This window comes from Serinus canaria, chromosome 2 (assembly GCF_022539315.1).
Source record: "Serinus canaria isolate serCan28SL12 chromosome 2, serCan2020, whole genome shotgun sequence".
NCBI lineage: Eukaryota > Metazoa > Chordata > Aves > Passeriformes > Fringillidae > Serinus > Serinus canaria.
The window spans coordinates 92,777,865-92,802,696 of record NC_066315.1 but is presented as its reverse complement, the minus strand read 5'-3'; the positions used below and the strand labels follow the sequence as shown (position 1 = coordinate 92,802,696).

General features: G+C 38.1%; 1 protein-coding gene across 8 annotated transcripts in view; it reads left to right on the top strand.

Annotated features, from left to right (window-relative positions):
* Positions 1 to 7,470: 7,470 nt before the first annotated feature.
* ZNF236 (zinc finger protein 236) overlaps positions 7,471 to 24,832 on the top strand; it is a 77,551-nt gene continuing 60,189 nt past the window's right edge. For 7 of the 8 annotated variants that reach the window (XM_050971826.1, XM_030226432.2, XM_030226416.2 and 4 more), the window contains exons 1-4: positions 7,705 to 7,815; positions 17,509 to 17,651; positions 19,122 to 19,286; positions 23,348 to 23,526. In XM_050971826.1, coding sequence (XP_050827783.1) covers positions 7,755 to 7,815; positions 17,509 to 17,651; positions 19,122 to 19,286; positions 23,348 to 23,526 — 548 coding nt within the window. In that variant the 5' untranslated portion in view covers positions 7,705 to 7,754. Of the gene's footprint in view, positions 7,540 to 7,704; positions 7,816 to 17,508; positions 17,652 to 19,121; positions 19,287 to 23,347; positions 23,527 to 24,832 lie in introns of those variants that run through there. The other variant, XM_030226428.2, reaches the window with a different exon arrangement.

Sequence of the window (24,832 nt, the reverse complement as noted above, 5' to 3'; positions counted from 1 at the left end):
TAAGCTTATTTCCACTGAAAATTTTGGGAGAAAAACATCTCCTATGTACTTGAGTTGTTCAAACTTCTGCAGTCTATGCAGCATCCAGATACCAAGGCTCTGTAGCATGTCCAAAGATGGAAAAATACAACAGATTTAAAGAAATACAAGTAGAGTCCAAGTATAAAGATTTTTTTCCTGTTAAAAATTCCTTCACATGAAAAGACCAATGGTTCAAACATAGTCTTCATAGTGAAAATATTATGTAATTTGTAATTTCTATGAATGGCAAGCCTTACTTCTGAAACTGCTCTCATTAGGGGGGTTTATCTGTGGAGGGCAGAATGATGTCCTGAGACTGTACTTGTTACTTGTAAAGGTGATTACATGTTTCATGGCATATGAAGACAAGACTGAGGCAGTACATGCTTTTAGAGGATTTCTAGGATTTTACATTAGCTCAAGAATTAATGAAAGAGGTTTTTTATAAACAGAAAAACAACTGTGGTCAAGAATCTGGGGAAGATCAATACTGAATCATATAAGAAAGCTGAATTATAGGAATGTCAGATTAAAATCGTCATCATTTAGAAATTGGAATGAAGCTTCAGAAGACTGAAAAAAAATGTCCAAAAACTTCATGTAAACATTATGAGGAGATACAGACAAACACAATATGGACAGCAACTCCCCAGTAGAGCAGTGTCAGGGACAACTTGGCATTCAACAGAGAAAAAGAACAAAAAGACAGCAGAAAGCCTGCCCAAGAACCCATTCCCATTACCAAAACCATGAAAAAACAATACAGAGCAGAAAAGACAACCAAATTACAAGTCCACATAAAATTGCTCATGATGTACTATGAAGAAAAAATTAGGTGATGAATAGACCTTCTGTTTGGGGTCATACACTTGCGGCAGAAGAAATTATTGCGCCAACACTTGTAGTCAAGGGAAAGGGAAATAGGAGAGGGAAGAGGAGAGGAAAAAGGAAGGAAGGGAACAAAAAGGCAACATAAAACAGAAAACATAAACCTCAGCCTATCATAAGACATCAAGACAAGGCAGCCTACAAACAGGAAATTAAATGCCAAGTTCACAGTAAGGCATCAGTGAACCTAGTAGATTATGAAGACTCCTACATTATTACTTGTGAATAGAAAATAAAATTGAAACCGTAACAAATAGATTAAAATTATAAAATGCATGACCATAAAACCACAAGGACCATGCAATAAACCCCCCAAAAAAGACACATAAAGAAAACATACCAAGAAGGCTTACAGGCTGAGATTTCAGGTAATGCAGACAACACGGAACAACAACTAGTGTCACTGAAAGAAATAATGAAACTTATTGGAGGTTTCTGACAAATGATTTAAAACAGATTCAAAAATTTAAAAAAATCAACACTTCATACTATCTAGAGCATATGATACACTGGTACCCCTGAAGCAAAGCTGCTGAAAGATTAGCAGGTTGTATGTGAAGGATTGGACCATCTTCCAGGTATGTTATACCCACAACAGCAAATAAAGCTCAGCCGGTGGAGAATCTGCATTATAGGATATATATTATATAAAGAGAAGAAAAATAGGAGAATCAAATGCAATAGAAAAGAGACAGCTCTGGTCACAGAGCCTCAGACTGATCAATGTGACAGTAAAAACTGCACCTTAAGAAAGCCGCACAAAAAATGGTGGTATCTGTCCTCGGTTTTAAACATGGAAGGAGACTGTAAATCCCAGTGTAGGAGCTAAACTAGGTAACATGGCTCTGTAGAAATTCATAGGAATCCAATTAGAACTCTGACACTGACAGCAAATGTAATGCCTATCCTTTAGATGATCAGTTTGAGTTAGTGCCCAGCTGGCAGAAGGTGAAAGTCACACAGATGTGAAATATCTAAGCTCAGTAGCATATGTTAAAAGAAGCTGCTAGACTCAGTGCTGTTCTTATTTGATTAGTCATCCTGGTCTCAAAATAGAATTCACCTTTGGTACAGCTCTATTACTACAATATGCTACAATACAACCCTGCCTTACTATACTGAATTTCCTCTTAAAATACTGAACTGTACATGCAGCCTCAGGGCTGCCAATGAGATTTTTATGGATATTATTCAAGGGGCATTTACGTTTTCAATCTTCATTAAATGTGTGGGGGTTTGTAATGAGTGTAAACACTAGATGTTCACAGGGAATGAGTTTTTCATCAAAATACTATTTTTCACTGGAATAGCACCTTTAGAAGCAAGATAGTTGACTGTGCTGGAAACCCAAGTCCTTCAGTTACACGAAAGGAAATCAAGAAAGTGTAGGAGGCACCATTTCTTTGATAAATGAACAAACCAACCCAAAAAAGCAGGAAACATTTTCATTTTCTTGGAAATTAATATGTTAACATTGGAAAACTACCTCTTTAGTGAAATCTTTCATAAACAATGTGTACTGCAATTCTCACACTGTATAATTTTAACAATTTATACATTCTGAACATATACCAGGCCTATTCTAGTTTTTTCTATTATAGCAGTATGACAGAAGATTGTTGATTTTGTTGACATTTCCACATTACTGCAGGTTCTACTCCAAGTTATGCGCTATAATCATAAAGCTCCTATTCCCAGGACAGCTTATTTCATTCTGGCAACAGTGCTAAGACAGTCTTAAGTGTATTTACTGTTTTGTGCCAACAGTTGGCAAATACAGTGTTCAGGCCAGGCTGGATGGGGCTGGGAGAAAACCTGGTTTAGTGGAAGGTTCCCTACCCATGGCAGAGGGGGTGGAACTCAATGACCTGTAAGACCCTTCCAACCCAAAGCATTCTACAAAATTTCATGGTATAGCTCTTAAACCACCCTTCTATGGAGGCCTGGCTCTACTGTGTATCTAGCATATTGAGATTACTTCTCTTTCTCTCACTTCTGGCTGAATGCAGAACCACAGAACTACTTTGGTGTATCAGCATTTTCATCACACTGGGAAAACTGCAATACTTTTTTCTTAAAATGCCATTGCCCGAAGCCAAACCAAGACACAAAAATGCACCTCACAAGCATTCAGACATGCAAAAGCCAAAACATAAGAGTTCAGAAGGTGCTTTACTTATCTAAATGTCATGATTCTAAGCAAATTGTAGAGGGATTTTTCAACCTGGAATACTACACATCTACAGCCTTAACTCAGGGAAAGTACTGTGCTGCCTTCTCCAGCTTGGAATACAGGGACAGAGAGATGTCACATGACCCTTAAAATGAAAAATAAAAATTGAAAAAAAAAATTGAGCATATTCTAGTCATTCGTTTGAAACATGCAGAAAAAGAATAAATTTAAAGTATTATTGGAATGGACTCCTCCTGAATTAAAATTCAAGCTAACATCAAAATTTTCAACCACTGGTTTCACTGGTGAGTGCAGCAAATGATTTCATGTACCTTCTTAAATAAAAAAAACAAACCCAAGGTTGGTACATAAGCTGACAAACAGTAGCAGACTGTTCAAATCAACAGCAGTGAGACAATTGACATGGAAATTTTAGTCCAAAGATTTAAAGTATGGCAAAGCCATAAAAAACTGAAAAAAATTATCTTACAATAGTACAACAGTATCGGACAACTGCAAATAGTACCCTACTTAGTAATTATCTTTACTGAAATGGTTCACTGAATTTCACTAGTTTGCCTTAAAATTCAGCAGCACATCTAGTACTACTGGTTGGTAGTAAAACCTAGAACTCAATTTGTTCTGTGGCCTTGTGTTAACCTTACTTTCTGTTGCTATAGTTCATCTGCAAGTATGAAATAAGCATAAGGTTTATTGTTGCATATTTTAAGGCTTGACACTATAGCTAATTTTCTGCCCAGAAATTAGTGATACCTGATAAAATTAATCATAGAAAGAGTTAAAGGCTAACCATCTCACACTCGGTATTACATTACAGAGTCCATCTGGAAAACAGACCCATGTTTTCTTTGGAGGGACAGCAGAGCATAAGTAACGATCTGCTAGGCTCTGACCTGAGAAGGCACTGGGTCATAATGCTAGGCACACCCCAAAACCAAGAGTGTCCTGTGTAGCACTTCTGGAGTAATGCCAGAGACTTTAGAGAGAGACTGTAATTGGTGATTTTATTATTTACAAAATACAAAAATTTTGAAATATTTTGAAATATCAGCACTTCTGCAAATGCAGACAATAGAATCACTGACAAGTAGCACAGAAGTTATAGCAATGCATGCAGTACATTTCTTCCAGGAGCTTCGAAGTGCAGGGGAAAAATATCGTGTCAATCACACAGACAAAGAAGGAAAATTACACAGAGGTTAGACAGCTTGAAAATGTCTGTAAAGTCAGGGATGTGATATACCACTGAATTTCCTTATTAATAAAATTTTTCATATCCTCTTCAACAATGTTCCATACACTCTTCTTAAACTACTTGTCTCCCAGTACCACAAGTTTCTTAAGGCTCTGAAGAAAAAAATTATGTCTATTCTGTTTTTATGCTTTTATGCAGAGCTAGTTTTATACAGAATGAGAGAGATGCAGAAGTGTTAGAAGACTGATAGGCAATGACAAACATAAATTTGGAACAGATAATGAACAGACTTTTGCAGTACAAAATTAAACACAATTGTATGTACTACTGCTGAACACTGAAAGACATGCAGGGAACAATAATATTGAAAAGCTAAAATAGAAATGAAAGTTGGCTTTTGCATTAAATGGCTTTCATTACTATCTGTACAGACAGAAGTTGCCTGCACATACAATCCCATATTCCTGTAAAGTGTGCATCAGTTCAAAACTGAAAATAAACTCAAAATAAAGGTTCTTAATCCTAAAGCAGATGTCCTCAACAAAAAATACAGACATGCTTGATAACTAATGTAGAATAAAATCAGGAGAAACATGTAAGATATTGAGATTGTGAAAAGTTTTTCCAGATACCGATTCGGTTCTATATCTTTGGTTTTGATTCCTGGGCTCTCTCTGAAATCACCTAAAAAGCTGTCACTTCGTTTCTTGAACTTGTATGTTGTAGCTCACTGTCAAAACGACCGGCGATCTTCTTATTTTAGCACAGAACTACCCTACAGCCACCAGAGGCCACTGCTGTTCTTCGCTCTTTTCCTGCCTGCAGCTGGGCTGCAGCGTGGAGCGAGCTCACAGAAGCCCCAGGCAATTGTCACACCAGCTTCAGTCCTCCTCTCCATTTTTACACAGCCAATGCTGCATTTCTCCAGAGAAAATTAAATACAGTACACTTTTTATTGGCGGACAGAATGTGAAATCATCTAAATATTGCTTACCCAACCTTAGCCTTCAGGAAGAAACTAAACCTTGCATTCCAAAAACCTGAATTCATTCTTTGATATGATTAAATTGGGTTGCTTAAGGCAAGTTTTAAGATGTAATTTAATTAGTTAACTGAAAGGCTTTAACTCAAGAAAAAAACCCCAACATCTATTTGAAATGGAACAAGATAGATGAATTAACGAAGTGATAATTAACATTCAACGATGAGAAAACGATTAAGTAATGCTTTGCTACCACAGTTTACAGATATCAGTACCCAACCCACCCTGTTTTTTGACCAGTGATCCGAAGTACCTGACAAGTACTACGTGCGGAGACTACAGAAACTGACATTAAAGTAGTAAATGTAACAAACGAGGACAGGATCATCCAGCCTGGTTAATGCATCATATTAAGCATGTTTTAATACAGGCAGTATGTAGCTCGTAATAAAGAAACTGGACATATGCTGGCATATGGGATGGGAAGGAAAAAGGGACATCCTTGAAGGCAATGAAAAGAACTTGAGCATTTTAACAATTTGGCAAATAAGCAGCAGCAAGCCAGTTCAGTGGCAATGGGCTTTGGATACATTTTTGGCTGTAAGACTTGAATTGCCAAAAAAATTTTGAAAAAGGTAGTTTGATTACTGCAGGCAGTATTCTCATACCAGTTCCCTCTGTACAGAAATACACTCATTTTAAAAAGGTATTTAAAAACCAAAAGTTGCAGGAAACCGCCATAACTCACAAGCTTTAGGGTCTTAAATAGGTTGAACTAGAGATAATGGAGGAAGAAGAATCAAGTCATTCATCAAAAGTAAGTATTTTGTATTAAATTTTATTTAGCAAGACAGAAGTGTAATAAACACCTAATTTTAGAAGCTCAACACTTGTGTATTACATGATACTTACAGCAGTGTCTTTGGAAGCAATGAAATCTATGGAGTGCAGAACATGCTGTCAAGAAAAGCATATGCAACTTTATTTGTATCTTTCCAGTGAGTGCAGTTCTATTGCACACAAGTTACAGGACACAGAATCAAACACTATGGCCTATGATACCAAAAAAATCACTATTAAATGACCCAGTTATCTTTTATGACAACTCAAATCAAGATCAGGAGAGGGACTTCTGACAAGGCTCACTCACAAGGAGTGACAGGACAAGAGAGAATGATTTTAAACTGAAGGAGGGTACATTAGATACTGGAAAGGAATTATTTACTGCGAGGGTAGTGAGACACTGTCACAAGTTGCCCAGAGAAGCTGTAGATTCCTGTAAGTGTTCAAAACCAGATTAGCTGGGGCTTGAACAACCTGGTCTAGTCAAAAGTGTCACTGCTCGTGAGCAGAGGCATTGGAACAAGATGATCTTTATAGGGTCCCTTCCAACCCAAACCACCCTGTGATTCTAAGATCTCCTTGGGCAGCAATTTGGTTTAGGTAGCGAAGCTTGGTCAGGGCACAGCGAGGCCAAACAATTTCAGCAAATTCAGCCGGCTTCAGGAGCAAACCCCGCCTGCCCCGGCAGTGGTGTGGGCTGGAGGCTTCCTGGGCACCAGGTGAGTGCCACGTGCTCATGTGTTTTGTGCCCCTCAGCCTAAAACCAGAATTCACGGAGGGTGTGCGAGGGAAAAGCAAGGAACAATCGCCCACAGGGATCAGAAACAGAGCATACCCACAGCTGGAAGGATCACAGAGCTCAGCAGGACAGTCCCAATACCACACCACGAGCCTGAGAGCACTGCCCGAAGGCCTCTCCAACTCTCTCAGGCTTGGTGCTGTGACCACTTCCCTGGGGAGCCTGTTCCAGTGCCCAAACACCCTCTGGGTGAAGAACCATTTCCTAGTACCCAATATCCAACCTAAATTTGCCCTAACAACTTCAGGCCATTAACCACGCGGCTCTGGCCGAGTCCTGCTAACTTCCAGGCTCTCACCCTCACGGAATCACAGAAGTGTTAAGAGTTGGAAGGGACCTGTACTCCAACCCCTCTGCCAAGGCACGGTCAGCTACACCAGGGGACACAGATACGCGTCCAGGTGGAAGCCATAGGCAGGCCGACCCACCGTGCCAAACCCCGCTCGGCCCGTTCCCGGGCCTGCCCCACAAGGGCGCCCTACATGCCCCGCCCGCTACCGCACCCGGATGTACCGACCTCCCCCAAACCCGGCACAGGCCGGCGCATGCGCACTGGGGGCCGCCGCCGCCCCTCACCCGCCATACGCCCCCCGCCCGGCCGCCCGCCCGGCCCTGCCGTGAGTTCGCCGCTGCCCCGCTCGCCCCCTGCCCGCCTCCCCCGGGAGCGCCGGCGCCCGCCCCCCGCAGCCCGTGTGTAGGGCCGGGCCCGCCAGCTCGTCCCCGCCCCTCCGTCCCCCCTCCGCCCGTTGCCAACAGTGTGTGTGTGTGTGTGGTGTGTCCGTGTGTGCGTGCGCCGGGGGGGGGGGGCGGGAGGGACGGGTTGGGGGCGGCCATGCCGAGGGGGCGGCCCCCAGAGCCCGGCGGGGAGAGTGGCGAGGCCGGCGCCGAGGCAGGTAACGAGCGCGGCCGGGCTGGCGCGATCCGCGCCCGGGGGTGGGAGGCGAGAAGCCTCCGCGGGCTCCGCATATAGTCCCCGGATATGGGGGAGGAAGGCCGGGTCTATTGTGCGAGGGTACAGGCGAGAGGGCGGAGGGGAGGAGAGGAGAGCGGAGGGAGCCGGCCCGGCCCTGCGGAATGATACCGAGCGGGCAGCGGCGGAGCGGGCCGGGACGGCCTCGCCGCCTCCCCGCAGCCTCCGGCCGGAGCAGCGGCGGCCCTGGTTGTGATGGCCGGCGGAGCAGGGTTCCTTGGGCCTGGCCCTCCTCCTCCTCCTGCCGCGCTGCGGGACTCGGAGCCGGAGGAAGAGCTCTGGCCGGCTTGCGGCGGGCAGGACGGGAAGGCTCCGACTCCTTCCGCTACTCCGCTCCCTCTCCTTCTCCCGGCCAAATTAACGCGACCTGCGAATAAAGCGTGATAAACAAATAGAAAATGAGCTTCAACTCGTCCATCTCTCTGATTTGCAAGGACGACGTTATTTTTAAGTTTCTTGTTGTTGTCCTTTAAAAACACCTTTGCAGTCGTTTTCTACGCGAATATATGTGTTAAAAACCCCAAACCCAGCTGGTTTTCTCTCCCAACATGTGTTAGTCTCACGCTCAAGTTTTAACATTTTTGATTGTATTTTATTGCCGTTGATGTCTGGGGAACACTTTCAGGGCAGGATTGGTTTGATGGTTGGGGAGCTTTTTTTTTTTTTTTTTGACAGCAGTTGGTAGCTGGTGAGTTTTATGGCTCTTTTGTATAGTTCGTTCCTGCTGATGTTACTTTAGTTCCGTGGACAATATCGAAGTAAGGTCCACAAACAAAAAATGCTGTGATTCAGGTAGGCCTGAAACCCTCATAAGTGACTTCACCTTCAGCACAAGCATGTAGCAGTAGGTGTTTAATAGAAATAAGTATTTTTTATCAGAATCGAAAGAGATTTCATAAAGCATTTTAATACCATGCCTATTTTAATGAAAAGTCAGCCAATTAATATTTTCAGTATATATTTAGAGTATTTTGTTTTCCTAATGTTTTCGGATGAGTTCTGGCTCTGCAATGGAAATGTGTAGGTGAGCCTTCTGTGGAATACTTTTCTGTAGCATTGAAATGTGCTGACAGGCAAAGAAAAAGCTGTACTGTTACATGAGAGTTGGGAAGTTGGGCAAGATTTTTTATACAGTATGGAAAGCCAGATGGGCCACAGGTTCCTACCAGAAGTGGTGGAGGATTTTTGTTGGTGGTGGTTTTTTTTTTGGTTTTTTTTTTTTTGTTAGTTCTGTTGTGGCTATTGTCCTGTTCAGATACAGGCTTTGAAAACTGGTGGTGCATTTCATGGGTTTCACTTTTACCAGGAGGAATTTTATTTAGAAAATAGGTGTTTGCAAAAATAAGTTTCATATCTTATGAGATTGCATTAGATTTTTTTGAAGTGTGGTTCTTGGTATTCCTATAGCCATGCTATGCCGATGTCTTTCATGGAAATGTTGCTCTCTGTAGTTGTACAGTCTGTATGGTAATTCTGCTTTGGGAGAAAATAAAGGTGAATCAATAATGTTTCGTGTAGCTTGCTTAGACTAACCACCATGCATGTCAAAGACTAGAACAAGTTCTTTGTTCTAGGAAAATTAAATCTGTTGGATAAGAAAAATGAACTCTAGGCAGCAGTAGTCAAAATAATATCTTGACCTCAATAGCTGATATTTTAGAAGATCCTTTTCCTTTTTTGGTATTGTATTGTTTTCCCAAAACCATCTTGCAATTTTATTTTTTTTTAACTCAGTTGAACAGCTCAAATTAACCTCTTTGGTCAAAACTGAAACATGCTAGGTTCTGTCTGAGCATAAGGTAACACTTCTTCACTGTGAGGGGGGCTGAACACAGGCAGTGATTACACAAGGGAGCTGGAGAGTCTCCTTCCATAGAGAGGCCCTTTCTGTTTTTACCTGTGATGTTTGTCACTGACTAGCGGCAACATGAAATGAGCAGTTTTGACTTTTGTTATCTGATCATTTTCAAATAGCAGGAAAGGAATGCTTTGAACAGCAAAATGAAATATTTCAGGTTGTACTAAAGCAGTTTTTAAGCCTAGAATGTATGTCCTTTATTAAACCCAAGGGCTAGTTTGAAACAAGTCCGAACTTAGTTCCTTTATGAGTGCAGTTAAAACTTGAGTATTTCATGTCTTCAGAGGGCCTGAATTGTAACAGAACTCACAGATGAAGAGTGATAAATAGACAAAGCTAGGAAACACAGAGGTGACATTGCTTTAAGTCTGCCTCTGCAAAGCTGGCTGCATTTTGTTTGCTGCTGTTAGTCTTCTAGCAGCATTTTGGGTGTGAGTACATTGAATTAGGGGAAAATCAATTTAGAGGCTTTACATCCCAATTTTATATTACTGAAGAAAAATGAAACTTGAACACATCAGTTAAATCTTACCAAATTTTTGTTAGGTAGATTATTTTAGTAGTTTTGCATTAGGGTTTTATGTGGTGACCTCTGACAAGAGAAGAATAGGTGAGGGTTGTCATGCAGGCAAGAATGAAGAGTTACGAAGTTATGGTACAGCTTGTGTGGTGTGCTCTAAATCTCTTAAATACAATAGGTATAGGTAATTTCTTTGGAAAACATGCAGGAGGAACAACTGCTCAAGCTTTTGCCTTAGAAAATGTTAATATTTAGGCTTTAGTGGTGATACTCCGGTATCTCACTATTCTGCAGTAAAAAAAAATCCACATTTATGTAAAGGGGTATATTGGGTGATAAAGATGATAAACTTGTATTACATTGGTTTAATTCCACACTAGTTCGTCACTATACTTGAAATAATTTCCATGTCTTTTCCCAAGTAATCTATGCAAGTTGAATAACTTGTGTTCTGTCTGTGTGATAGCTTCAGTTCTTGTTCTGTCCCTTGTCCATAGCTTTCCACCAGTTGTGAAAATTTTATTTCCTATTGCATCTGTGCTGATACCTTCATACCTCATTTATTCCCATGCATTAAGTGCTTCCAAATGCAATTAAAATTTCAAATTTAGGTCTCTCATGTCCCTCTTTTGATTTTTATTGCTGCAGTTGGATTATGTTCATTCTCCAGAAGAGGGAAGACCATGAAGTAAGGCATTTAGTTAATTCAGAAGTTTCTGTTAACAGTATAGTGGCTGGGCGCTGGTAAAGGTCATGGCTTCACGGATGAGAAATCCAAATCATGTGGAAACAAACAGCTGAAAAATGGTAGCTTGGTATATTCATATGCAGCTGTCAAAAAAAGTGTAACTCCTGTTTTGGGGTATTTAGCAATAAATGTAACAATATTTACCTAAATGTCAAACGAAGCTATCAAAGTTGGTGGAGGAAATGCCAAATTTCAGTTGTCTGTGTAGGTTAGGATGATGTGGATGCTGTATCCATGGGGTGGGTTGGCCTTGGCCAGCAAATAAGCACCCTCCAACTACTTGCTCACTTTCTACTGCAGTAGGGTGAGAGAAAGAATGGGAATAGCAAGAGCAAGAAAAAGCTTGTAAATTAGGATGAAGGCAGTTGAGGAAATAAAGGGGGGACCTTTAAAAAAAAAAAAAAAAAGGTAAAAAAAACCCCAAACCAACCAAACTGCTGGCCAACAAAAAAGCCAACCAAGTGGTGCAAAGGTAAATGTTTGCCATCGCTCACAGAGGTGCAGTCTGGTGCTCAGTCTCTGAGCCAAGAACACTACCTTGGAAGAACTACCCCCAGTTTTATATTGCTGAGCATGATGGTTTATGGCTTGGAATATCCCTTTGTGTTAGCTCCAGCCTTTCTCCCACCCTCAGCCTACCCACTGTGGGGGCAAAGTGAGAAACAGAGGAGGCCTTCATGCTGTGCAGCACTGTTCAGCAATAGCTTAAGCAGTGATGTTAACAGCATTGTTTTAGTCACAAATTTGAAACACAGCACCATATGGGCTGATAGGAAGGAAGTTAACTCTATCCTGGCCAGATGCAGCACAACTTACTTAGCATCTCACTGGCTGTGATGGAGCTGTGAATTCTGTGTCCTCAGAGTTAATTCAGGCTTTTCTGCAGCAGAGGTGCAGCAGAGTGGCAGCAGAGTGTGGACTCTGCTCCTGAAAGGAGTGCATCTACTTTGTGTTGGCACATGCCAAATGACTGGCTCCTGGATGACCAGTGTGTTCCAGATTGTCAACCAAAGCATAATAAAAATACCTTGTCTTATATGAGCAAATCTTGATTGATTTCTGGATTTTTTTGAGAGTTACGTCCTTCTCCTGCTCTTTCCATTAAGGAGTCAGAAGGAATGCCTGCTCTTTTTGTTTAGAGTGCTGAGCTAGATTTAAACTAACCTGTTGCTTTTATGATTGCAGAACTAAGCAAAATATTTTAATGATTCATTATAATTTGTGTTCTATGAGTTGAAGTGTAGTATGAGGAAATGTCAGTATTGCCATCCCCATTTTGTTCTCTTGTCCTACCACTTTCTTTCCACTCATAAATTAGTAAATAGGTTTTGATAGGGTCAGACCCTTTTGTCCCTAGGCTTGCTAGCTGCCATTTAACATAAGTGACAAGTTTTCACCCATGAATTTTACAAGCTTGAGTGTTTATTTGCAATGTCCTTTCAGTGGGATTCGAGGAGGTTATTAGAGATCTAATAAGGCTGTGCTGCATTCACAGCTGAATGAGTCCATCTGCGCCTTGCAGAGAGGGCTGTGGGCTGCCATGAGGCACAGTGCTGCTTACATAAGGAGGGAATGGCTGGGAGTGCTCTAATTCTGTCTTCCTCCTTCCACATTGAGTTGTCATCGGTAGCTTCTAGCAGAGAGCACCTGCTTGCTGACTCAACTCCTGAGGTCAAGCGTTGGTGAAGGCTGTATCACAGCTGAATTCACCCAGAGTGATTATTAATGCTCTCTTAGGGACAATAAATTCAGGAAAGACATTAAAGGTTGTAACATTAAGTGTATTCAAGTAAGACCATGTTTAAACTGAAAGTTTGTTATCGTTGATAGGTACTTTGCAAATCTGATTCTTTTATTTTTGGGCACTTTTGACAAACTGTAAGAATACAGACAAAAAATATGTTTGACAGTGCATGTTGACAAAGATGTGTTTGATGGTGCATAATGAGCTAAGTGCTCCCTGTTTAGGTTAATTGCATTGATACTTGACTGTCTCTCCCAAGCTGTGAAGGAATAAGGTTGATTTATGTTGCAGCTTGACTAACATGCAAATTGCAAAAAAAGAGTAGAAAGTGACAGTAGGTTCTGCACTGTTTCTGTGTGGCTAATACTACTAAATCCAAATGTTTGAAACTATCCTTCTGTTAAGCAAGGTTTATCATTTGTTGCAGCATGCAGACCTGAAAGAATCACTTATTTTTCAGGAGGTTTGTTACTCGAATAGTTATTTTCTGTTTTCTCTGTGTTTGTTTACTGATATTAGTAAGAAACTGCTCTCTAATAAGAGCATGCCAATTTTTTGTGTGATTGTGTTGTTGTTGTTACCTACTTAATCAGTTAATGTCTTCTTGAACTAAAACCTCAGACTTTTAATTTTGTGGTTTTGGCTTGAATGGCATTCTGAATTGCATTAATTGATTAAAAAAGCAGACTAGTGTTTTCATCTGCCAGAGTATACCTGACAATAAAAAGATTGCCTAATTTGTGTTTCTAATACTTATATTTACATATATTACAATATGAGAACATAAGTATCATATTGGCTATTAATGGGATTCTTGCTAATATGATAAATGATAAATGTGTCAATCAAATGTTGTGTCAGTTATGTCAGTATTTTGATTTTTTTTTCACTTGGATACTCAGGGTATGTTTGGAATTGTTGCATTTTTCTAAATTGACAGATTTCTCAGTGGATTTAAAAATTACAGGGTTCATGCCCCACTGCTAGCTTCTTGAACTTGCTTTTGTCTGCATGTTTTTTTTTGGTATTTAAAAGTATTGGTCTTTAAGATAGGTTCAGTGTTTTGCAGCATTTGGCTTGTTTGATTATCCAAGCTGATGCACCATAAACATTTTTTTCCTCTGATGTAGGGAAAAATATTATTTTATTGCTGATTTATCTGAAATACAGTAGTGTAGGTTATTACTTTGACTTGTTATGAAAGAGGTATCAGTGTAAATAAAGTTTTCATTAGGATACTGATTCTTCTAACAAACAAATTGTGTCGAACAGTTATTTCATTTTTGAAATATATATTTTTAATAACATTGAAATGAAAACAGTCCTGAGTCATACTTCATGAGGCTGTGACACCTGCCTGAAAAGTCAAAATATGGCTCACTTGCTTGTTACTTAATTGACAATGTCTTTCCTGTTTTTACTGTCCTCTTAATTCTAAACACAGTGTAACCATTTAGGCCTTGCTGTTACCCAGTTGTTTGATTTCAGGAGGGATATTTTCCTGAATTCTCTCCTTGTTAGTAGAACAGTGAGCTATAAAGTGGCTTCCTACATCTTTAATAAAAAGGAACTGTGCAACTCTCTGAAATATCCAGTATTTAGTGAGTGATAGAGGACAGCACTGTTTTAGTGACAACACAAAGGAAAAAAGACATTGTAGTCTCATCTTTCCCATAGGCTACCTCAGATGTAGTGTTAATGAATAAATGAGTTTGTGTTTTAATTTAAACCTGTATTAGGTAGCAGTCCTGGCCTTTGAGAAAAAGTGAAGCAATTGAACTTCCAGAATTCTTTAATGTCCAAACTGGACTGTTTTAATGGACATACTGGCTGTTACTACCTAGAACAGACTTCAGCCTGATCTCCCAGTAGCTGAGCCTTTGAAGACTTCTGGTGTCTAACCTATGTTGATCTGCTGTGCCTTGTCCTTAAGGATTTCTGTGCTGAGAGTCTTCTGCCAAGAGAAGCTGGACTTTACAGTCCAGTTGGTGATTCCAGAGTCCAGTCCTGATTCCCCAATATCTTTCCTTTGCTTTTTAGCAATATGAAAGACAGGACCAAAATACCCTGTAAGATTTGGCTTTGAGTTACAAAAATTTTCATTGAAAGAGTAATGCTTAAAATGTTTCAACTGTAAGCAGTGCATTTTCTATATGGGTGCCTTCTGTTTATTCTTCCTTGGGATCTGAGTGCCTTTGGGAAGGTGGAACTGCTTGGGGCAGCTCAGGGTTTATGATCATCCATGAACTAGTTTTGAGAACTTCATGATGCTTTGGCATGGGATGTGATATGTTCAGCTCCACATTTTTAGAGTTTAGGCTGTTTTTCTTTTCTTTTCTATGAAATATTTAAGATTATACATTAGTTGCTTCTTTCTGTTTATTTTAGCTGTGGTCATTTCTGTTTATTTATGGAAAAGCTGAGATACTTTCAGGTACTGCATCAGGTGGTCTGATTTTGTAGAATTATAGTAATCAAAGTCTGCAGAGATGTTGCAAGATATTTCATTTTTTGTTCTATAGTTAAACTCCTTTTTAAATTGCAGAAAAAAATTCACAGCCCGTAGATTAGTTAGTCTGGTCAATACAGATATGATACCCATTTTAATAAAAAAAAGATACCTAGGTATATTATTGACCCAAGACTGATACTACTTGGCAGTATTATTCAGAATCTAGTGAGCATGTTGGGATTTTGCTTCAAAGTGTAGAGAATTTAACACCTTTGATGATGTCACTACTATATTTTTGCTACTTCAATTGCTTCCACATTGTTTTTGCATATTGCCCAGTGCCTTTGATCTCAAGACTGAATGTTTAAAGATAATAATCTCTTTGGTTCATGGAGAAGGCTTGAAGGCCTTTGGAAAGTCATGCATTGGATCATTTTTCAGTTGTCAATTTAAAGTGAGAGGTCAGGCCTACATGGGGTTGAACAATTACTCCTTTTTCCAGAGGAAAGGAAAGCCTTGTGCATTATGTTTTCATATAGCCCAAGTATAGGAGTAGGTTTTTCTTTCACTTCTCTTGTGATGCCATTATTTACAGAAACTGATTTTGTGTCCTTTTTTCTACTCGGGCATATTTATCACAAGATTGCTTAAAGGTTTGTGTCTTGTAATTAAAGCTGTGGTTTTCAGCATTTGAAGAAATGTGGCCATTTCAGGGTTGTTATTGATAGTGTCTGCATACTATGAATTTATAGTCTATTAAAGGGTGCAGTAAATGTAAGTTTACACATGATAAAGATAAGTGATGTTTGCATCATTTTGTTACAGAGAAATGTTTGATAACTAAACTTTGCAAAGCAAAATTTAATTGGGTCACTTAGTCCAGGAATGGGAAGTGCAAGTCCCTAGGGCATTGTTATTTGTTGTGATTTCTTGCCCAAAATAAATTGTGCTGAAATATTTCCTACAGCTTCCTCAACTACAAGCTTTTAAAGTTTGTTTCTGAGAATTCTGGGAAAAAAAATGGTCAGGACAAAGGGTACTGATATTTTCTTTCCCCTTGTAAATGTTGCGGTGAATGAGAGAGGACTTTGAAGTGGGTGCAGTAGAGTGGATATACATCTTCAATTTCCTCTGAGGAAATGTAAACAGGATGCTGTAAACTTCTGCTTGTGTTGTTGTTACTTCCTATGCTTAGTTCTTATGTACATGAAGAAAAGTACTGACTTAAAGAGAAACATCAGAAACATTTCATGTCTTGATAATAAAATCAATGTTCCCTTCTTTTTGTGTTCTGTTGTTGATGCAGTTTTAGTTGTGGCAGTTTGAAACTGAATTCTATAGATTTTTTTCCTCTTTCATGACCCTAACCTGCAGCACAAACTGACCCCTCCTGCCAATTGCTTTTCTTAAAGTTTTTTTTAAAATAAAGATAACTTCCTTAGTAATACAGTATCTTCTCAAATGTAAAATGTGTTTAACTTCCTCGGATTAATATTTTCTTTATATCATAAAGTATTTATAAGGATTGACTTCACTCATTTGAGCAGGAGGATGTAGAAGCTGGCGACTTGTGTATCAAAAGTTACCTCACTATAGGGGTTCAAAAGAAAACTCTATGGGCTTAGACTGGGTCTGTTTAAAGAAAAATACATCTCTTTCCATTGATTGAATATATATGCATGTAGACTTGCAGTTTATTGCATCACTCTCAACTGCTTGAAACATTGGTGTTGGGTTTACAATTCTAAAGTTTTTAAAATAGGTTTTAATAAAGTTTTTGTAATGCCAGAAGGAGAAGAAAGAAAATATTTTTCTTAGGGAAGGAGAGAGCAAGAGAAGGGCAGGAGGGCAGATAATATATATAGTCAGATCTGCTGACTATGTAGTTTTAAAAAACTTTTTTTGAAACATGTGATGTAATATTATTAAAAGTACCCCCGGCAGTCTCTTACTCGTACCTAGTGTTTTTTGCAAGGTCTGATTTTGTTTCAGACTTCATGGGTGTTTGTGAGGCACAGAAAGAATTTATTTCAAATTACTGGGAAAAGGTGATTATTTATGTCTGTAGTGACTGACAGTTTGAGGTATGGATAGACTTGGTTGATCCTGTGTCAATGGAAGCAGTAATATTTCGGCTTGAGATCTTCAAGATCCCTTAAAGTTATGCTGTTGGATAAGTCAAAAATCTTAGAGGAATTTAAATAGTTGCTGCTTTAAATTACTCTGTTTTTTACAATAAATTATAAGTAGATAAAATGTGACTTCAAACAAATGTTTTATTGCTTGTTTTGTAGATGATGTTCTGACACCAGCTACAGAGAACGGTAATTTTCCCTACCAAGTACCCAACTTCCATAAGTGTGAGATTTGTTTGCTGTCTTTTCCAAGAGAGACCCAGTTCCAGCGCCATATGAGGGATCATGAGCAAAATGACAAGGTATGAATTGTGCTAGATATAACCAGTGTACATTCATATTTTCATATACTGTCAAGTGAAGCTAACACAAGATGTCTTTTCCATTTCTTTTCAGTCGCACCACTAGTAATTATTACATGGGGACCTCAGAGTTTTGTGACATATCTCTTTCATGTTTTCTCATGTTTCCTTTGAGATAGGACCTTCCCTTGATGCCCTTTAATTGGATTGTTGTTTCCAGATCAGTAATTTTTAATTTTAGCAATTTTCTTTGATTTATAAAATACCCAGGTGGATGACAAAATGTATGAGCTTTATTTCAATAGATTTTGCAAAGTGATTCTACACATTAGCAATAAAAAGAAAATAATGCTTATATTTATTAACAGGATCCTACTAGTAAACTAATTTAGTATGTATGTATTGATTAGTGGATTAACGTCATCACTTTAGCTGCTTACAAATCAAATTTGGGAAAGAATGAGAAGAATACCAATATGTGATTAAGACTGGACTGGCTTTTTAAATGAAGCTTTTGCCATAAATTGCATCTGTAATACAAAGCATTTAATTAATTTCCCTTGCTTTCTAGTTCACAAAGCTAAAACTACTTACAAGTGATAGAAAAATAATTTTATTACTTTTTGAGGTAGCCCTAAATACAGATTAATTTTCACAAATTGTCGCACTTGGAGATAATTCACTTATACAAAGAACAGCTTACATAAGTTTCAGTGTTGTAAAGTTGATAAAGTTAAACTCATGCTATTGCACACTTAATGTAAGAGCCTTTACATCCAAAAGTGAAAGTGCTCTTAAAGAATAAAAACTGGTTTTGCAGATACCAAGTGATGAGCAGTCAGGCCTAGTATAAACAAAGTGTTTTGCTGTTTTGATTACTAGTTGTACTTCAGGAGATTTCATGGAACCTCAGAATATGCTGAGTTGAAAGGACCCACAAGGATCATCAAGACAAAGCCCTGGCGCTGTTCAGGACACCCCAAGAGTCACACCATGTGCCTGAGAGCATTATCTAAATCCTCCTTGAACTCTGTCAGGTCTGGTGCTGTGATCACTTCCCTGGGGAGCCTGTTCCAGTGTCCAGCCACCCTCTGGGTGAATCATGATCACAGTTAAAACAGGAAAATGTATTTCTGTCTCCTGCTCGTTGCTCTCTCCTACTAACTTCACTTTTTTCAGACAGTCACAGTTTTGAGTCTCTGCTTTCCTTAGTTATCCTTCTTTTCCCTTTGTGCTCTTATTTGCATTTATTTGCTTATTTGCTGTATTTGCATTTTCTGTAATGAGATGGAAAGATGATAAAATAATTAATATTGGTATTATTAAACATCATTATCCTATGTAGGTACTTGAATTGTTCTTTTTTAATGTTTAACATTTTGATTTCTATGGTTATATGTGTCTCTCAGGGTATATGTAGCTTATGGGAAGACTGAATTTTGTCTTTGTTTTTGTGATTTTAACAAACAGCCTCACCGGTGTGACCAGTGTCCAATGTCATTTAATGTTGAATTCAACTTGACACTTCACAAATGTACTCACAATGGCGAAGATCCTACATGTCCTGTGTGCAACAAGAAATTCTCCAGAGTAGCCAGTCTGAAAGCACATATAATGCTACATGAGAAAGAGGAGGTAATTCATTAAACTTATAGCTTAATTTTGAAAAGACATGTCATAGTGGTTGTATTTAATCCCTTATCTGTATGCTTTAGATTTTGTGTAAATTTAGATTTTGAAAAAATGATTTTGTTCTGAAGAAATATAATCCTTTACGTGGGGAGTCTGTTTTAATATTAGTTACAGAAATTAATATCCTGATTATAAATAAGTGTTCCCATTGTGTCTTTGTGAACAAAGGGAACTTGAGCATATTTGATAGATGCCTTATCATACTATATATAAACATTACCTGATTGGTTATCTGCACATACTTTTATCTTGAAGATACTTCTGTGACTTAATCTACATTGATAAGCCCACACATAAGAAATAATGTGTGATCATGTTTTGCAGATGTCATGGTGAGGCACTCTCACCATTCATAGAAATAGATGAAGCTGTTATCTTATCTACAGCTCCCACCTCTGTTTTTGCGTGGTTGGTTGTTTTGCTTGAGAGTACTTGTTCCTTTCCCTATCAAAATTTCATTTTTCGTTTTGATAGAGTGTTGATTAAATTCTTAGCAGTTAATACATAGTGGTGTATTTTGCACACTTTATAGTCTTTACTGTATTATAACAATTGCCAGAGTTAAATGCACTGCCCAAAATACCAGGTTTTTGATCATATAATTGCCTCTTCCTCCTGTTAAGGCTTTTTTAAAATTGCATTTTATGTTGGAGGACTGGAGCTGAATCAGGAATGCACTTTTATTGTCCGACTTCTAATCACAAGTGTAACAGTGGTGTGTTTCTCCAAGCCAATTGCTGACAGCTTGCAGCAGTTTTGACCTGTAAGTTAGGGATAACAGGCCTGCATGCACTTTTCCCTCAACCAGATGCAGGGCATGCTATCTGTAGAGATTGTATTCCTTCTTTAATCATTTTAGCTCACATTTTGTCATGTACACAGTCAAACAGGCAGCCTGTTAAAATTAAGTGGACTGGAGTCCATTTTTGCTATATATTAATGTATCTATAATGATAAATTGCTTAATTGGTATTATTAAGGAAACTTGATTTATGAATTGCTCGAAACATCAGAATAAGGATCAAGAAAGACACCTGAGGGTGTTTTTTGGTATTTTTTTCTACCACTAAGTGATTTTTCATGCACTTCAGTAGTGCTGATTTTTTTGCTTTGGTGCAGATGTCAGAAGAATAGGCTGTGTGATGCCTTCCAATTTAAAATTCCATCTGCAGCTTGAAAATTAAATTTATAAAAATACGAACATATTTCAATTGCTAGTGAATGTGTTTCTTATAATACCCAATAGTTTTGTGATAAAACAGAGATGAATGTAGCAATTAATTCACATAAAACTGCAGGAATAACTTCCACAGTAATTATGCCCAGGATCTGTAGGAGAGCTGGAATTTGAACTTGAAGCAGAGGGTATTGGTGGTGGCACTAGCTGTCATTGAGAGGTTTTCCACGACGTGCTGGTTAACAAGTTATCGTGGAGTACATTCTCCCTCCTGTCTACTCTTCTTCCTTTTACTGCTAGGAGGGTTAAAAATTGGAAATCAGAGAAGGTGCATATACATTAAGGGACATACATAGAGGTTTAGAAGACTGCTTCACAAAATGAAATTTGGGGAACTTTACCCTTGTGTTACACTGCATCAGGCAGCTTTATCTACAGACGAATGCAGATGGGAAAGAACAGAACAGCTCTAGTGAGATTTGGGAGAGTGGGTCTGTCTGTGAAACTTAGATTTTTGTGATTGATTGCTCCATGTAAGAGGTTCTGGAAGGAATTTTCTGATACTGAGCTTGCAAGAGACTATTTTGTCCTCACATTCTTTGGTGATTTATATGTGATAAACTGGTGTGAGGGAAAAGCTTCATATTTGAAATTCCTCACTAATACGGGGTAGCTTTCTCTTGAGAAGTCATTAAGAATATATCTTGTGTAAATATGACCCATCTTCTTGAGGAGTATTGATCATGTCCATTTCTTCGGTGGAAATGCACAATGGTTTTCATTGCATTTTAAAATGCAATGCATTTTGCCCTGGCAGGACAGAAATGGTGAATTAAAAACTGAAACACAAATTATTTATTGCATTAAAACTGCTACTGTGTCTTCTTTTTTCATGAACATGAGTGGCTTTTGGGCTTTAGGAACACCTTAATATGTTGAAAAATTTAAAACAACTGATACTGATATTTGGTGGCTATAAAATAAAAATTCCTTCATGCTAAGATCCTCTTGATTTGGGCTTTTATGTTTTACTTTGTGTGATGTTGGGGTTTTGTTTGGTTTTTGTTTGTTTGGTTTTTTTTTTTTTAAGAAATATCCACTGAATTTGATTTGTACTGTCTAATAATTCATGAGCAATGATCTTTTGAAAAAGTGCAGATTAAAATCCTTTACAGATGCTGGGATACAAAACAGGTGGAGATAATGAGTTCCAAAGTGCTCTTCATATTGCATCTGGTAAGATAGGGAGAGCTAAAACAGGCAGAATCCAATGAGCAGAGCTTTAAAAATTTTTTCTGAGTTTGGGAATTTTGCGTATGACCAGCTCCTTCTGTTTAGTGTTAAAACATGGGTTTAACCATAGTGAGGTTACAGCATGCAATTAATTGTTCTGTGCATGGTGGTGATTTTTTTATTTGCTTGAGGAGGAAAAAAATACATTTGGTATTGGCTATAGCAGAGTCTGTTTGGTATAATATACAGGTGGGTTTTCTGTAGTCTTTCTGCTTTACTGTGATCTTGCTTTCCTACAGCAAATTTCACAGTACTGACTAGAATAATGAAGACTTTAATTGTCTTAAATAATTTCATCTTAGGTTATTTTTTTATTTGTAGAAGTTGCTTAATAGAATATGTATATTTGCAACTTGACACAATACATATGCATGTCTGAAAAATGTTGAGAAAATCCCTCAGTTTTGAAGTTCATGAGCTTGGCATAGTAACTGTAGGTTTCCCTTAATAAAATTTCCCCCCACTTTTAGAAATCTAAAATCATAAACTAAATTTGTTGTGTAAGAACAGTGGATGCCCATAAGAAGTATTCAAATTTGAATGTATGTACTAGAAAAAAGAATATTAGTTATTTGTTGCTCACTCTGTAGATTGCAGTAATAATGACATGTAGGTTAGATTAAACAAATAATTTTTGAATTGGTAATTAATTTCATTAAAGGACTTCGGCTTTTTAAGCTTTTGTCTGGAAATGTGATACTGCAGATTTTTTTTTCAGATTTAAAGAACAAATTTATTGTCAAAATAGTCAAAAAATAACATTGCATACCTGTGTTCCTCTTGATTAAAACATTCTTGTCAATATCCTTCTTGAAATGAACATGGTTGTTTTCTGTTGTTTGTTTTTACTTTTCTTATTGATCGTAATGAGAGAAGAAAAGGGGGGAGGATAAGGAACATTTCAATTTGCAACATCACAATAACTGAAAACTGAGCTGATAAAAAAACCTTTCTGAAATTAATGGGTTGAAGAGATATCTGTTAGAAATATTATGTCCCACTTTATTTCTGTTGTCTTTACTGTCAAGAAGGCTTAAGAAAAGTCAGTGCTAACTGTGGTGGGATTACTGTTTAAAAGTGACATTCAATATCGTTTTAACCTGTAAAAATGTTAAATCCCCGAATCAACAGTTACAAAGATTTTGGTTAAAAGGTAATTATTTGTTACAGATGTTTCTGTAGACCATGGTGTAATGGCACTGAGGTGATCTTCTGTGTGTCTTGAACCAGCCCACCAAGGAAATAGGGAGTGGTGAGGATGGTACTGAACTGCTTGTTTCTGCTGCCAAAAACTTCTGCTGAAGTTTTTCAGAACTCAGTTCTAGTGGAGTTTCTTAAAATATAAATATTAACATAATCTCACAGTGATTATTGTACATGATTTATATCACAGAGCTCATAAATTCTTCTTGCTTGTATACTTCTCTTGCTGCTTGCTTCCAGCTGCCAATGTCCATAGAAGGGTAAGTTAATCTACTTGAACAAAGCTTGTGCACTGCTGTTTTGAAAAATCAGTCTCTATTATCTCTTTCAGAATCTTATCTGTTCAGAGTGTGGAGATGAATTCACTTTACAGAGTCAGCTGTCCCTACACATGGAAGAACATCGTCAAGAATTGGCAGGCAGTAGGATTCACAGCTGCAAGTCTTGCAAAAAAGAATTTGAAACTTCCTCACAGCTAAAGGAGCATATGAAAACTCACTATAAAATAAGGTGACAATCATGGGTTTATAACAAAATGAGCAGATGTTACTTTTATGGTGATAGCTGAGAAAAGCAGGAGTAGTATTTGCAGTCAGCAAAGTACTGTGATCTATGCAGATAATTTCTTTTTCTTTTCTTTGGTATGCTTTTCTAAAATGACACTTTCTTTTTAAAACCTTGCTTAAGTGGATGGTTATTTTTGGAGGTCTTTTTTTCCCCTGTTCTTGTATTTAGGCACACATACTAAGCATAGTTCATCTGCAAGCTATTTGTAAACATGCATTAAGTTTCTCTGATGCAAAGTGATTTTGAAGTGTGTTTATGATTTTAAACACTAATAGCAGGATATTGAAGCAAATGTATATTAATTTTACATAGCATTTATTATAATGACAAAAGTTTTAATGCTTTCATTCTGCAAAGATGTTACTTGTTCTTTGCAGTTTAATCATCTTTCCCCATTACAGCCTCCCATGAGCTTCTTGTAAATCTGAAGAAGCACAAAATTAAAGGGGGGAAAAAAGAGGCCTGGTAAATGCTGTTCTTATTTTTGGTGAATATTTGTTCTGTCTTTTCTTTCAGCCCTCTAGTTTAACTTTACTTTTAGGAAGGTGAGAACTACTTGAAGTTAGAAGGAAGAAAAACTTCTCTTGGTCTACTTCATATATTAAAAAAGCCTGAAGTCTTGACAGCTGATCTCTCTTTCAATTTTCACTGTTTCTATAAAAAACAGATGAGGAAAATTACATATTCAAAACCAAGAAATGTTGTCTATTCCCTGTTCTTCTTACTAGAAGTTAATACAGATTCTGTGATCTTAAGAGTTGTGTTGCAGGAGGTTTAAACAAGTGTTGTGCATTTCAATCTGCAAACAGAAATTTAAAGGTTTGAAGTATCAAGTTAAGTTTGTATTGAGTTTTGTAAGTGTATTACCTACTAAAACCATTGTTCTTGTGGACAACTCCTGTTTAGAGGTGTTAGGATGAATAAACTAGTTTGATTTGTAGTGAAATGAATTTTGGGAATTTATATTCTCTGTCTGTGGTTTCTGTGGTTCTTTGAAGAGTGTGATTTGCATTTGAGGGCCAATGGTGAACATTTGGGTTGTTAAATTCTTAACTTGATCTTACCAGACTTCAGCAGGTGCATTTGTACTCCAGTGTATGAGATTTGTGTATTCTAGTTCAGAATGAAGGTCTTTGCTATGTTCAGGCAAAAGAAATAGAGTTGAAGTAATTTCCACCAAAATGTTTGTGAAGTCACTGTATACTTCTGGCAGAATTTACCCTGAAAATGTCTGAAGAGAGCCTCTAAG